Source organism: Diabrotica virgifera, chromosome 1 (genome assembly GCF_917563875.1).
Source record: "Diabrotica virgifera virgifera chromosome 1, PGI_DIABVI_V3a".
Lineage (NCBI taxonomy): Eukaryota > Metazoa > Arthropoda > Insecta > Coleoptera > Chrysomelidae > Diabrotica > Diabrotica virgifera.
The window spans coordinates 32,877,928-32,891,410 of NC_065443.1; the positions used below are offsets into that span (position 1 = coordinate 32,877,928).

At 32.4% G+C, this 13,483-nt stretch overlaps 1 protein-coding gene across 1 annotated transcript in view; it reads left to right on the forward strand.

Annotated features, from left to right (window-relative positions):
• Positions 1 to 12,712, forward strand: part of LOC114325626 (neuromodulin) — a 161,947-nt gene extending 149,235 nt beyond the window's left edge. The window contains exon 4 of the mRNA XM_050658155.1: positions 4,009 to 12,712. Within this exon, the coding sequence (XP_050514112.1) occupies positions 4,009 to 4,137 (129 nt within the window). The 3' untranslated portion in view covers positions 4,138 to 12,712. The remainder of the gene's footprint in view (positions 1 to 4,008) is intronic.
• Positions 12,713 to 13,483: the final 771 nt, after the last annotated feature.

Below are 13,483 nucleotides of genomic sequence, written 5' to 3' on the forward strand. Positions count from 1 at the left end.
TATTAGCCATATTTAACGTACTTAGTCGAATAGTTAACAGTTTCCTTTAAATTTTCTTAGAGACTCAATAGTGCATTATTAATATTTTCTTATTGTTTGCTCTTTGCTAAGAACGAGAAAGATCTATAGAACTTGCCTAATAAAACAAAGTTTAATGGCAGTTGAGGAAACTATAAAATAACGAGTTAATTTACTTTCTAAACTCGAAGCTCCATTTTTCAAGTCGAGCATTCGAAAGTAGAGTAGGTAATTGTTCGGTTTGAATGAAGGTAATTTTGAGTGCTGAAATTATACATCTATTTCGTTTTATGTAACGGAATAGTAAAAAATTTAATTTGAATTTTATATCTTTCTGTTGGTTGCTGTTTATTTGTAACATTTGCCTTTACATCTTTTCTTGGAATCATAGGATGGCGTTAAAATTGAAAAAGAATAAAAACATCGCCAAACGCGATAAAAGTGAGTGGCGCACAGAATATTCCAGCTACAACAGAGCTGGTATGAATATTATCTACGTGGCTCAAAAATGAGCCACCAAAGCCAATGAGCCATCAAAATACAATTTTGATGAAAAATTAAATTCTAGTTTTATTTGGAAAAAATGACAATAACTTGAAGTAACTTTGAAGTAAATGGCGCCACAAAAAGTACCTACTTTTTAAAGTTCTTCCGCTCGAGGGTCTTTTGTGAAACCTTTTACTTTAAATGTAGCAAATTTATTAAAAAATCTTTCAAAATAAAACTAGATTTTTTTCCATCAAAATGAAAATATATTTTTGCCCCAAGTACTATTCATATGAAATATTTTGTAGCTGGAATAGTTTTGCGCCATTCATTTTATCCGCGTCTAGCGGTTTTTATTCTTGTAGAATTTCTAGAAGAAGTTCCTACTTAGGAAAGAGTACTTACTTTTTGAAATTTGCAGTTTAAGGTCCTTTTGTATTGCCTTTTACTTCAAATGTAGCAAAGTTATTGAAAAATCTTTCAAAATAACACCAGAATTTAATTTTCCATCCAAATGGAAATACATCTTTGCGCCACGTGATATTCATATCAAATCTTTTGTAGCTGGAATAGTTTGTGCGCCATTCATTTTTACCGCGTCTAGCGTTGTTTTATTCTTGTATCAGAAGTTTTTCAATGTTTTTTATAAATTACTAAATTATTATCGCCGAAATAGTCTAGTGATTAGGACACTATGCTTGTGATTAGGAAATCCGAGTTCATATCCCAGCCATTAGAATATTTTTTTGTCCATCGAATGTACTCTAGATTTTTTCTATTCGGAATATGATTGAAAAAAAAATTGGGCTAGCTGACAAATGAACTCGGATTGCCCCATCACAAGTTTAGCTTCGTAACCAAAAGACCATTTCGAAGATAATTTAAGTGGAATATAATTTTGGAGCTCGATAATTTCTAAACAGTTTAACCGATTTTGATCACTAAAGCTGAACTCAAGCGATATCGATTTGGTATACATATTTGCGGTTTTCCTATTTCTTTTTAAACCTGATATAGGTTTATCATCCTATTGGTTTCTCTTGAAACCAAAAAATATGTCCTGTTGTAGCTACCCAGTGCTGCAGCTGGCCAAAAGGTGGTCAACTGTCACAAACTACAACGACTGTGAATCATCAAAGGCAGTATAACTATTAACTAACCTTTGTCCGTTGTTTCTCTTCTAACAAATTTTAAAACACAAACAGCCATAACCACAATAAACCACCACAGCTGTGCTACATCCGCCATATTGGATAATTTTTGACATGTCATTTGAACACCCAATCAGAGCAAAGGTATAAGGCACCTGCTTGCGGCACTAAGGATTTATGTATTAAAATTTACCCCCATCGCGCCTAAAGAAGTATAACTTCAAAAAATCGACCGGTTTCGAAATTGTTGTCCAAAATGGTCCATTTTAGTGAAAATGAATTTATTCCATAATGTTGCCCCTCTCGGTACCTATATTTTGAAGTAGAGGGTAAGGTGAACATTTTAATGCAAATCGGTTTATTCTGTAAAAATTGCGTGGTTTCGTCCTATTTAAGCTTCATTTCTTGAACTATATGACAAGACCACACAGCCTGCAATAGGTCGTTGTTTGTACTTTAAAGGGTTACCTGCTCCACCATATGTAATAACTGGATCTGTGTAGGGGAGAGTAAGGTAAAGTGCTAAAGCTAAACTTTAAAATTAAATAAATTTTAGAATTTTCGAAATTAAATTTTGTAAAAAACATATATTATTACAGTAAAGTTTAATATCATTATGTCGAAATATAAATTAAATTAAATCAGTAAATTTGTTATTATGCGTGGGTTTGTCAGGCATTGTCTTTTTTTCACTTTGCTCCGCATGGTTGGGTAAAGTGAAATAGTCTAGAGCAGCGGTCACCAATTAGCGGACCGTAGGCTAGTTTTGTTCGGACCGCGATTAAATTCAGAATATAGTGTTTTGCAATTTTGAAAATGTTTGGCCATGAAAATTGTGTACTATTTTTGGCTCAACTTATATGTGCGAAGCCGCCTTTTCAAAAATTAAATTTATTAAAAATCTTTACAGATCTAATCTAACAGATGAATCTCAACTCCCTAATGAAAATCAGTTGCACTAAACTCATTCCAGACTTCAGACAGGTTGTATATTTTTTTAAGTAAATTCAAAATTATCTTTTTGTCCCGAATAATGTACTTTTAGGTATATTGGGCGATTCTAAACAAAAAAGGTAGGTATCTTGTCTTTTTTTCAAAAGTTGATAGTTTTCGCGCATAATAATTAATAATTAAAAACAGCGGTATAAATTGAAATATACCCGATTACTTATCAAAATCTTGAAAGTTAATGTTTATACTTCAAGTTAGGCACTTGACAACCTCAAAAATAATAATTTACACATGAGTTTTCAAGCTTCGAAAATGCTTATTTTCGCGTTTTTCAGATTTTAAATCGCGTAAAACTCGAAAGCTATCAACTTTTGAGAAAAAAGATCTGTCTTGTGTAAGATGACCCAAAAATGCTAAAAACATATTTTCGGGGGCATAAAACGTGATGTAAACAAATTTCTGCTTAAAAATTTGGCCCGGCACCCTTCTGATTTGTTGAGGGGGATGATATTTTTTAACAAGAATCCGCAAAGAAACCGAATCAGAACAACCGGACACAGGTAGTATTAAGTGCGGACCCCGGAAGTGTCATAGATTTTCGAAACGGACCCTCAGGGAAACTAATTGGTGACCCCTGGTCTAGAGTACCTATGGTTTGAGATCGGCCTAGCTTCTTAATTGGCGCTTCTTCTATCCCCATTTTTACCGGATTTAATCCTTCGATTTAACGTATCAACAGAAATTTCATGCCGATCCCGTTCGCAAAGATGTGATTCCAGATGTCACTGGCTTCACAGACTATTGTTGTTGGGTAGTTTATAATTTCGCATTTTGCACCTGAAAATACAGATATTCTTTTTTATTGGTGGCAGTCAAGTATAATTACATGAGTGACAAAGTGAAACGATATTTAACTTTGCCCCATCTGTTAACATTTTACATTGACCCAAATGGATTTAAAATCAAACTTATCCAGTAAAAATTTTTATTCCTAACCTAACAATCTATATTTTACATAAAAAAATGGTTAAGTATGATTGCTTTTGTGTGTTGCTTTCAAAAATATGTTTAGTTAAATAAGATAGAATAATTAGCAATTACACTCACCTTCAGATTTTACAAATAATCGCCCAGAAATGTAAAAACAGTGATATTTTCAATAACGTGACGTTACAAAATGGTCGATAAGCACGTATTACTTCTAAACATTGATAAGATTGTAAAAAGTGATGGCTCCGTTTGTGGAAGAATTTGAAAACGAGCTATTTCGCTTTACCCCACTATTTCACTTTACCCTTCCCTCCCCTACTCCGTCCATCGTTTGGCCAGTCTGTTCTATGTATTTATATAAAATTTATAGGTACCTGCTAAATTAGCGTTATAACATATTTTTATTTTTTAGGATCCAGAAGAAGAACTAGATATTGATCTCACAGATCCAGATCTAAACAAGGCAGCTGTGAAGATACAAGCTTCATTTAGAGGGCATATGACCCGTAAAGATGATGCTGATAAAAAACCGACTAACTAAATCTGTTTTACAGAAAAAGCTAACTTTAAAATAACAGAAAATCAACATTTTTCTCTGCTATGATGACCAGATGACTATCTTTTTGGTTTAACGATGGAGAGCTTTGTAGAGTCGATTGTTATATTGATGAATTCTTGGTTCGATTTTTTTAATTATTAAAAAAGAATAAGTGTAACAAGAAATTACAATAGGCTGGCTCTATAAGACGATGTACGTACATCATAGATTTACTATCAAATAACATCCATAATATTGTTTACTTTCGCTAGCACTAAAAAGTAGTAGAGAAAACTATGAAAGTCGGCTATTGCCTAAGACAGCATGATATCCTTTAGAAGTTTTGTTGCTAGAAAAAATCGGACATTTTTACCATAAAAATTTTAATTTTTCTTATTCTTGTTTATGGTCATCACAAGAATTCCGAGGTTTAGGAAGTATATAAAAAATATGTAAGGATTTTAGAAAACTAGTGAATAGGAGTAATTAATTGAAATTTTGATTTAGATCTAATAATAGTAATACTAAAGGTAGAGAAAAGTGTTGACTTTAAGGTTTTAACCTTATACATATGTATATCCAAATCCCACTACTCCATGTTGAAAGCAAACTTGTGATCCTTTCTTAATTCTATACCTATTTAGATATAATTAATTATGTAATAATTATTTGTGGATTTAAAAATGAGTTATTCATAAATTTTTTATCTTCTAAACTCAAAACTAAAAGAAAACAAAAATATCTAAATTTTAACATATGGTTAATATGTAGTTTGTATACAATAACACTTTTGTCTACACTTTAAAGAGAAATGCTTACTGAGAGAAATGCAGCACTATACAAGAAAGTTAAAGAAATTGCAGGACTAAGAAAACAAAATTTCACTGGTGCAGTTCTAGATTCACACGGGAATACATAAAAGATACTCGACAGGTCGATTTTTAATTTTAAATTATGGTTTTTTTTACATATATATCATACTGGTGACGTCATCTTTCTGGGCGTGATGACGTAGTCGATGATTTGTTTTAAATGAGTGTGCTAGCTCATTTGAAAGGGTATTCAATTCGAAGAAATAGGTCTTAATATCACAAAAGGAGAAATATTAGACACATTACATTAAAAACAATGACGCGTGGAAGACGCCGTGGACCTGACATGCTGGTACCATGTGCTAAAGTTACTACTAGAAGGCATCCATAACCAAATATATCATAAACTGAACATAGACGTTAATAAAATAGCTGCGAGAGGAAATTGCAAATAGACGTATATGTAGAATAGATGAGATGGATAGGTATTAGGTATTATCGCCAATCCCTTTTAATGCCTACCTGGAAGAGATTCTAAAAAAGCTCTTGGGGGTGAAAGAGCTGGAATAAAGGTAAATGGAGGTGGCATTAATAACGCTAGATATGCGGATGACACTGTCATCATAGAGGACAGTGTTGAAAATTTTCATGGACTGGTTACCAGAAGAGCGGTGTATGGAAAAAATATGGTCTATAGTGAACATAAAGAAGACATTTATGAGAATTTAATTATTAAAAACTTAAATAAACAACGACAATCTTCCAATAAACAGAACCAATATCGAACGAGTTGAAAAATATGAATATTTGGGAATAATAATTAAACCACAAGACTAAAAATGAAGACTGCTGTGGATAAGAGATTTAAAGTTGGTGCTAAGAATTAGCTTGATGGGGTGCTACGTTTCACGACTTTGTTTCATAGAATGGAAAATTTGACCTTGGATGCAAAAACCTTGGCAATGTTCAATAAGCACATAGAAAATCAAATAATTGAAAACTTCATCACAAACGATATACCTGTATTCTTAAAATATGCATCACTATGTCGAGAAAAAAAAACTATTCAATGAAAGTTTACATATCAGAAATGACAATAAATACTGATAAATAGTAGGTATCAAAATACATAAAACTTAAATTTTATTAAGTTTAGTAACGTCGGGAAACTCCTCGTACTGAAACTTATGACAAACAAAAATAAACTCATTTACCCTCCCCATCTCCATTGCTTTTGTTTAAAAGGGAAGTGTTTGAAGTAATTCCCTTAAAGATCAATACATATTTCAAGGAACACATGATATGATTAATATTTTTAACTCCACAAATAATTGTAAGGTTAGATACTTTAAGAATAATGCAACGCTGATGATACTTGAAACGAAGTATATGATACCTATATAAAATAACAATGTAGATATATCACTTATGCATTTTCATGTATCATCAACAATATTCTAAAAAGTTCGCATATTAAAAACACAAACGTTTCAATTTACCAGCTTTTCAAAATCTGTCTGGAATATTCTGGATGATTTTTAAACAACTTAGTCTGTATATGTATACGAGAATTAACCATTTGATTAAATTAATTTGCTTATTTCTTTAAAAGATTTTAAATAAATGTTTAGACCTAACTTTGCTATTAAATTAATTACAACGTACCTAACATCATTATCGTCATTCTTTTTGTTTTTATTCCTATGCGGTGTCGGCTTCTCTAATTAGATTTCTCTATATAAGGTACCTTGGTCCTTACAACAACAATCCCCTTTACCAGGGCCGGCGATAATGGGCTTGAAAGGGATGAACTGCAGGCGGGCGCCCTATTTGGGGGGCGCCAAAATGAGCCTTTTTGTGCTGGTGTTATACAGAATATACTTACTAATTTAATAAAACCGAAGGGCGCCTGTGCTAGTTTTGCAGGCGGGCACCTTATACCCTAGCACCGGTACTGCCCTTTACTAACATGTCCTGCATAAGCTTCTCCCCATGTCTTCTTTGGTGTTCGTTTACTACTCTTTCCAGGATCTAGTAGATCAGCCATTGTTCGTATTCGTATTGGGTGATTAGAGACTCGATGTTGAACATGCCCGAAACATCAACATCCCCTAGACTTCCGCCAATACACTAATTCTTAATTTTATTCCTTTTTGTGGCTCCAATTATCCATCTAAGCATTCCCGTTTCCGTTAGATGCATTCATTGTTCTTCTTTTTTTCTTAACTGGCCAACATTCAGTTTCTTACATAATAGCTGGTTTTATGACAGTTTTGTAGAAACTTCCTGCCAGTTTCATTGGAGTCTGTGTCATACGACACATCACTTGCTTCCTTCCATTTCTTCTTCTTGTGGGGCTGTCTCCTCAAGTTGAGGTTAGCGATGACACTGTCAAGTCCCTGTCCAATGCGGCTCTACAACAAAGATGTTGAATTAAGGCCGGTCCAGTCTTTGATACCGGGAGGCGCCTACCGGGACCCCGTATTCCTTCAATCTTGCCCTGGATATCATACCTAAATGTGATAAATCGCTATATCAAGTTTATACTGAGGCCGATTATAATGTATTGTATCCAGTTTATATAGAATCCGATTATAGTGTATTGTATTGTATATGCTCTCGTAAGTACTGAAATTTGAATTTTCCTATACTTGAGAGTAACTAGTACTACTTTGACTACGAATTTTGCGTACTTCTAAGAAAAAAGTCAGATAGCAAACCATGGCATATATTTTTCCACTTGCTATTAGGGTAGTGGGTTCTAAAAATCTATAATATAGCGACTGTGGCTATAGATCACTTTAAGTTAAAAGTACATTTTCTGATGCATCATGAGTCCTTCTGTCACCTTTGATTAAGGTTTTTAACACGTATCAAAAAATGCGCGTATTTATTTCATGTTTTTTCCCTTTTTTTTTAGCGGTATTTTTTTATGTTGTTGTTATATTGCTCCACTGTCAAATTTACATTTTTAATTCCAGCATTTCTTTTCCCCACCCTCTCACCCCGTTGATGATTCTACAAAGAGTTTTGTGTCCCATGAACGGTACCTAGGTACCTAGTACCTACCTATTTCTGTCCAGTTTTCCTAGCTTTTTAAGTTAGTCCTCATCTGCTCTATTATAAACAAGGATCCAAAGGAAGGAGAGGTTTTTGGATAAAAGGAACTGACATTCCCTACATAACCTTTGTTCTAAAATTTTTTACATTTTGTTTACGTTCATATTTTGTATATATTAAAATCTACCAGAATATTCCTGTAAAACAAAGATTATTATTTTCAGATTTACTGAAGTTAAGTTGAAATTCCGACTAGAAGTAAGGCATACAAGGTATAGTTAGTTAACACATCGCTTATGAACAGTACCTACTTACAGATTTAGGGTTTCTTATAATTATAAAAACTACATTTAATCCTTGTAAACGCACTTTGTTAAAGTATACACCTTGTAGCTTCCCTCGGTACTCGGTATATAGATATATATTCGAATTTGTTGCTTCTTGTGTGTAAAGAAACAGAGCTACATATTTTTCGAATTTGAAATGATTTGTTTAATTAAGCAACTGAATCATGTAACATAATAAGTTATATAGTTCTCTTCGATTCTCGGTAGTACATGAAGAAGGTAAACAGTAAATCTGATAACAAGAAATAAATGTAAAAAGTATATAAATAAGATCATACTAAATAAAGAATGGAAAATAGAAATGCATTTCTGCGACCAATAAAAAAATTAAAAATCGAAATACAGAAAATACAGGATATTAACAGAAAACGATCTTAATAACAATGTGAACGATTTTAAAAAAGTGACTAGAATGATAAATGAAAACTAAAAATTCATTGTCAGCCGCATTTCTATAGGTAATATTCTTTACTACATAAAAGACACTATGTTACTAAAAATTTACAGAAAAATTATTAACAAGCTTCTGTTTACCGATGATATTGTCCTCATTGACAATGATTTACACAAAGCCGAAGTACTGCTTAAGAGCACACAGTAGCGATCAACAGGTAGCAACAAACGCGTTCCAAGATTGCGGCTGAAATTTTGAATATTTTGTCGATATATTTGGCACACATATTGGTAATATAATAAAGAATGGCGGTACAGAGCCCAATTTCAGAAATATATTAGTATGTGGAAATTACTCTATAACTAAATAAAATATTGCAAAAAGGAGCCCATAACGCCATTAAGAAAGGCAAGAAAATAAACTTTCTTCAAATAAACTTTTTTATCCCGTGACTAGATTTTGTGTCACATTGGAACTACTAAAAATCGATTTTTTTATAACAAGAAATCGAACGTCACTGACTTGGCAACATTTCGCGCCTATGTGTATAAAAATTATTGTTTTTTACAGTATAAACGTCACTGTTAGTGTCGAATTACCGACGCACTGTTGCCTCACTTTTGAAAGTTCGCAGAACTTTCGCCATCTTGGACCGCGTTTGTTGCCACCTGTTGATCGCTACTGTTTGCTCTTAACAATCTTTCACAGGCAACAACAGAAGTAGAATTGCACATAAACAAAAGTAAAACAAATTTTATGACAAGTTGTGTCATCGGAGGAATCATAAAATTAAAAAAACAGCACCGCAGAAGATATTACACAATACAGATATGTACCTTGGTCACGACTTAAAGATCATCAGAGACAACCAGACACAAGAAACACAAAAAAAATGGTCTAATAGGTTGAGTTGCATACCCACGTCATATCGACGAACACGTTTACTGCTGAAATTCCTATGAACCTTAAGTGAAAGTTATGCAATCAATGCATGCATCCAGTTATAAAATATGGGTCCGAAACACTAACGCCACTAAAAATAATGCAAATAAACTGAAAATCGCAGAGGGTAAAACAAAAAGATCAATAGTAGAAATTAAACTTAAAGACCGCTTTAAAAACGATTAGATTCTCAGAAGAACAGAAATAGAGGATCAGCGATCAGCGATCATCATCGATGGACTAACAAGTGCTTGAAATGGAGACACCGTGAAAATAATAGAAACCGGTGAAGACCAGCGACGCGATGGAAACTGGATGCAACTTGCGCAAAATAGAATTCCTTGAAGGAGTATGAAGGAGACTTGTATCCAGCAGTAATCGCAAGAAGCTAGATGATGATCACACATAAAATATACACTCACCGGCAGAGAAAACGGGCACCCCAAAAAATGGGTCATTTTTAATGTCTTGTATTTCCTAAACCTGTTGTCCGATTTAAGATTTTTTTTTAATATGTTATAGCCTTATTCTTTATCAATATCGCTGTGATAATATTGTTGCTAGACAGGTACATTGTCATTGTATACAGGGTGTACGAATCAAACTGTGTTTTTTTCTCAAACTTTGGAACACCCTGTGGAATGTTCTAGCTTTTATAAAATACTAAAATTAAAACCCAAGTATAGCCACAGATTTTCTTAACATTCTGTTTTTTTATTCATTCGCTTATGTTGGATAATAAAAAAGTTAGGCACTTTAACAACTACCCCTGTTTTTCGTCAATATAGGGTGTTTTTCAATAAGTACGGCAAGCTTTAAGGGGTAATTCTGCATGATAAAATAATGACAGTTTGCTTTATAAACTTATGCCCGCAAATACTTCGTTTCTGAGATAGGGGGTGTTGAAATTGTTCTTACAAACTGACGATTTATTTATTGCTCTAAAAAGGTTTGTGATATGCAAATGAAATTTGGTAGATTTTAAGAGCTAGTTATTGCGCATTTTTTGGCATTCAATTGAGAATTTGATATTCACCATTGGCATGCATACGGGATATATCTATAATATTTATACCCGTATGCACGCCAATGGTGAATATAAAATTCTTAATTGTATGCCAAAAAATGCGCAATAACTACCTCTTAAAATCTACCAAATTTCATTTGCATATCACAAACCGTTTTAGAGAAATAAACAAATCGTCAGTTTGTAAGAACAATTTCAACACCCCCTATCTCGGAAACGAAGCATTTGCGGGCATACGTTTATAAAGCAAACTGTCATTATTTTATCATGCAGAATTACCCCTTAAAGTTTGCCGTACTTATTTAAAAACACCCTGTATTAACGAAAAACAGGGGTAGTTGTTAAAGTGCTTAACTTTTTTATTATCCAACATAAGCGAATGAATCAAAAAACAGAATGTTAAGAAAATCTGAGGCTATAGTTTGGTTATAATTTCAGTATTTTATAAAAGCTAGAACATTCCACAGGGTGTTCCAAAGTTTGAGAAAAAAACACAGTTTGATTCGTACACCCTGTATACAATGACAATGTACCTGTCTAGCAACAATATTATTACAGCGATATTGATAAAGAATAAGGCTATAACATATTAAAAAAATTACTTAAATCGGACATCAGGTTTAGGAAACACAAGACATCAAAAATGACCCATTTTTGGGGTGCCCGTTTTCTCTGCCGGTGAGTGTAGATGACACCAAACAGAATACAAGAATAAAAACTACATTTTATTGACAAAATGTGTCCTGTTTTTTATACAGGAATTAGTCAGGAAAGAAAAATATGCACAATATTGTGTGCCCATTTATTGGACGAAGGTAAGAATAAAATCACGAATCACTTTCAATATGTTTGTGTAGGTTTCTGAAAATAATTTTACAGAATGATTTTTTTTATAAGGGTATAGTACCTACACATTCCGTGATGGTATTTTAATATTACAATTATCAAACTTTAACATAGGAAAAGCCAAGAAAAGAGTCATTATGAGAACAAATTAGTAATCAAAATATTACAAAAATCATTCCTTATTAATCATCATGATTCAGTTGTAAAGAATTTAGATGTACAAACATAGACGCTAAAATGAACAACAAAAAATTTATTATTCGTTGATAGAGTTTTTATTGCGTTTGTAATAAATAAAAATTTGATCGATTTAATTTTAATATAACATTGAAATCACAAACACTTTAGAACCACAAAATTTACAACTATGATCAGGACAATATAGGATTAGAGCTGTTTGATATCAAGTTTTAAAACTGATGTTAGCAGCCTCTAAATTTATTAAGTAAATCTTTGGTTGTAAACCCAAATTGCTAAATAAATGCTCTATTTAACTTTTAATACGTTGACGGACAGAACGTCTATAGACGTCTAATTTCCATTGATGTATGTAATGTCACACAACGTCTATAGACGTTGCATTTTGCCCTATTCTACTTTGCAAAATACATATAGTGTCACAACACTTGCTTATACATTTGACGCACTGTCCGTCAACGTGTTCAATTTCTAAATCGGAAACTGTTGCACAATTTATTTAACCATTTATAGTTTACTTTCAAAAATCTTTTTTGAAAACAGCTTCTTGATATTGGAAATTTCAAGATTAATCTACAAAAACAGATACATACTGTAGTTGTTATTGACAATTTAGTGTGTAGGTATCATAATGACGTACTCTTCTTGACATTTTATAAGTAATCCTGTGATGGAATAGGTGTGTAAAAATAGCAGAAATCTATGTTTGTACATTAAAAATAGTTTAGATTTTAATTAATTGTATAAAGTAGCAGTTAAATTTAACCTAAGCTGGTGTAAAAATAAAAAAGATAGTAAATAATCACCTTGTATTTGTATACGGGATCAAATCCAACAGGTCAAGATGATGATATACGTATTTGTGATTATTAATATAATTTTATATATTTAAACGTTGACTGTAATGATTTTGTTTTAAGGTATCTAATAAATTCATCAAAAAGGTGATAAACTGTTCTTTTATTTACTATTTTTTGGATCGTATGATTGAAAGAGAGTACTAGGCCCTACACAGTAAGTGGTACTTCTTAATACGTACGTAAGTATCTGTTATAAGTATTCAGCCTATTATACAGGGTGAGGCAGATAAAGGGCCTATTAGAAATATCTCGAGAACTAAAGGCAACAGACTCATGAAAATTGGCATAAAGGGATTTTGAAGAGTGATCTATTTAATGAAAATATTTTCATCTATTTGCTACTTCCGGTTATACCGGAAGTTGCTTATAACTTCGTTTTTTTAAATGGGACACCCTGTATATTTTTACATTTTTGGATTCTACTCGAAGTCTTGTTTCCTAAAATATAAGGTTTTGTATTGTTATACAGGGTAGTTTAAAAGATAATTACGTTTTTTTTATTAATTTCGTAGCAACTTTCACACCCTGTAGAATTGGAGGAGTTTGACATCAAAAACTTAAGTTATGTTCAAATGATTTTTAATATAGTCTACTATTGTCAAAAATTATTAGTATAGCTAATTGTTAAATTTTAGTATACAGTGTTTATCGAAACTCGGAATGAGTATTTTCTTAGTTTTCTTAAATGGAACACCCTGTATTGTAATGAAATGATATTTATGTTATTTTTTATTTCTTAAGCATTCCCTATACCTAACTGCTTTAATTTGTGCTTAATTGTTAATCGGACCAACAATCTTAACTACGTAAGTATTTTGATAGCTCAACCATTATTGAGAATTTTAACGATCAGTCTAGATTAA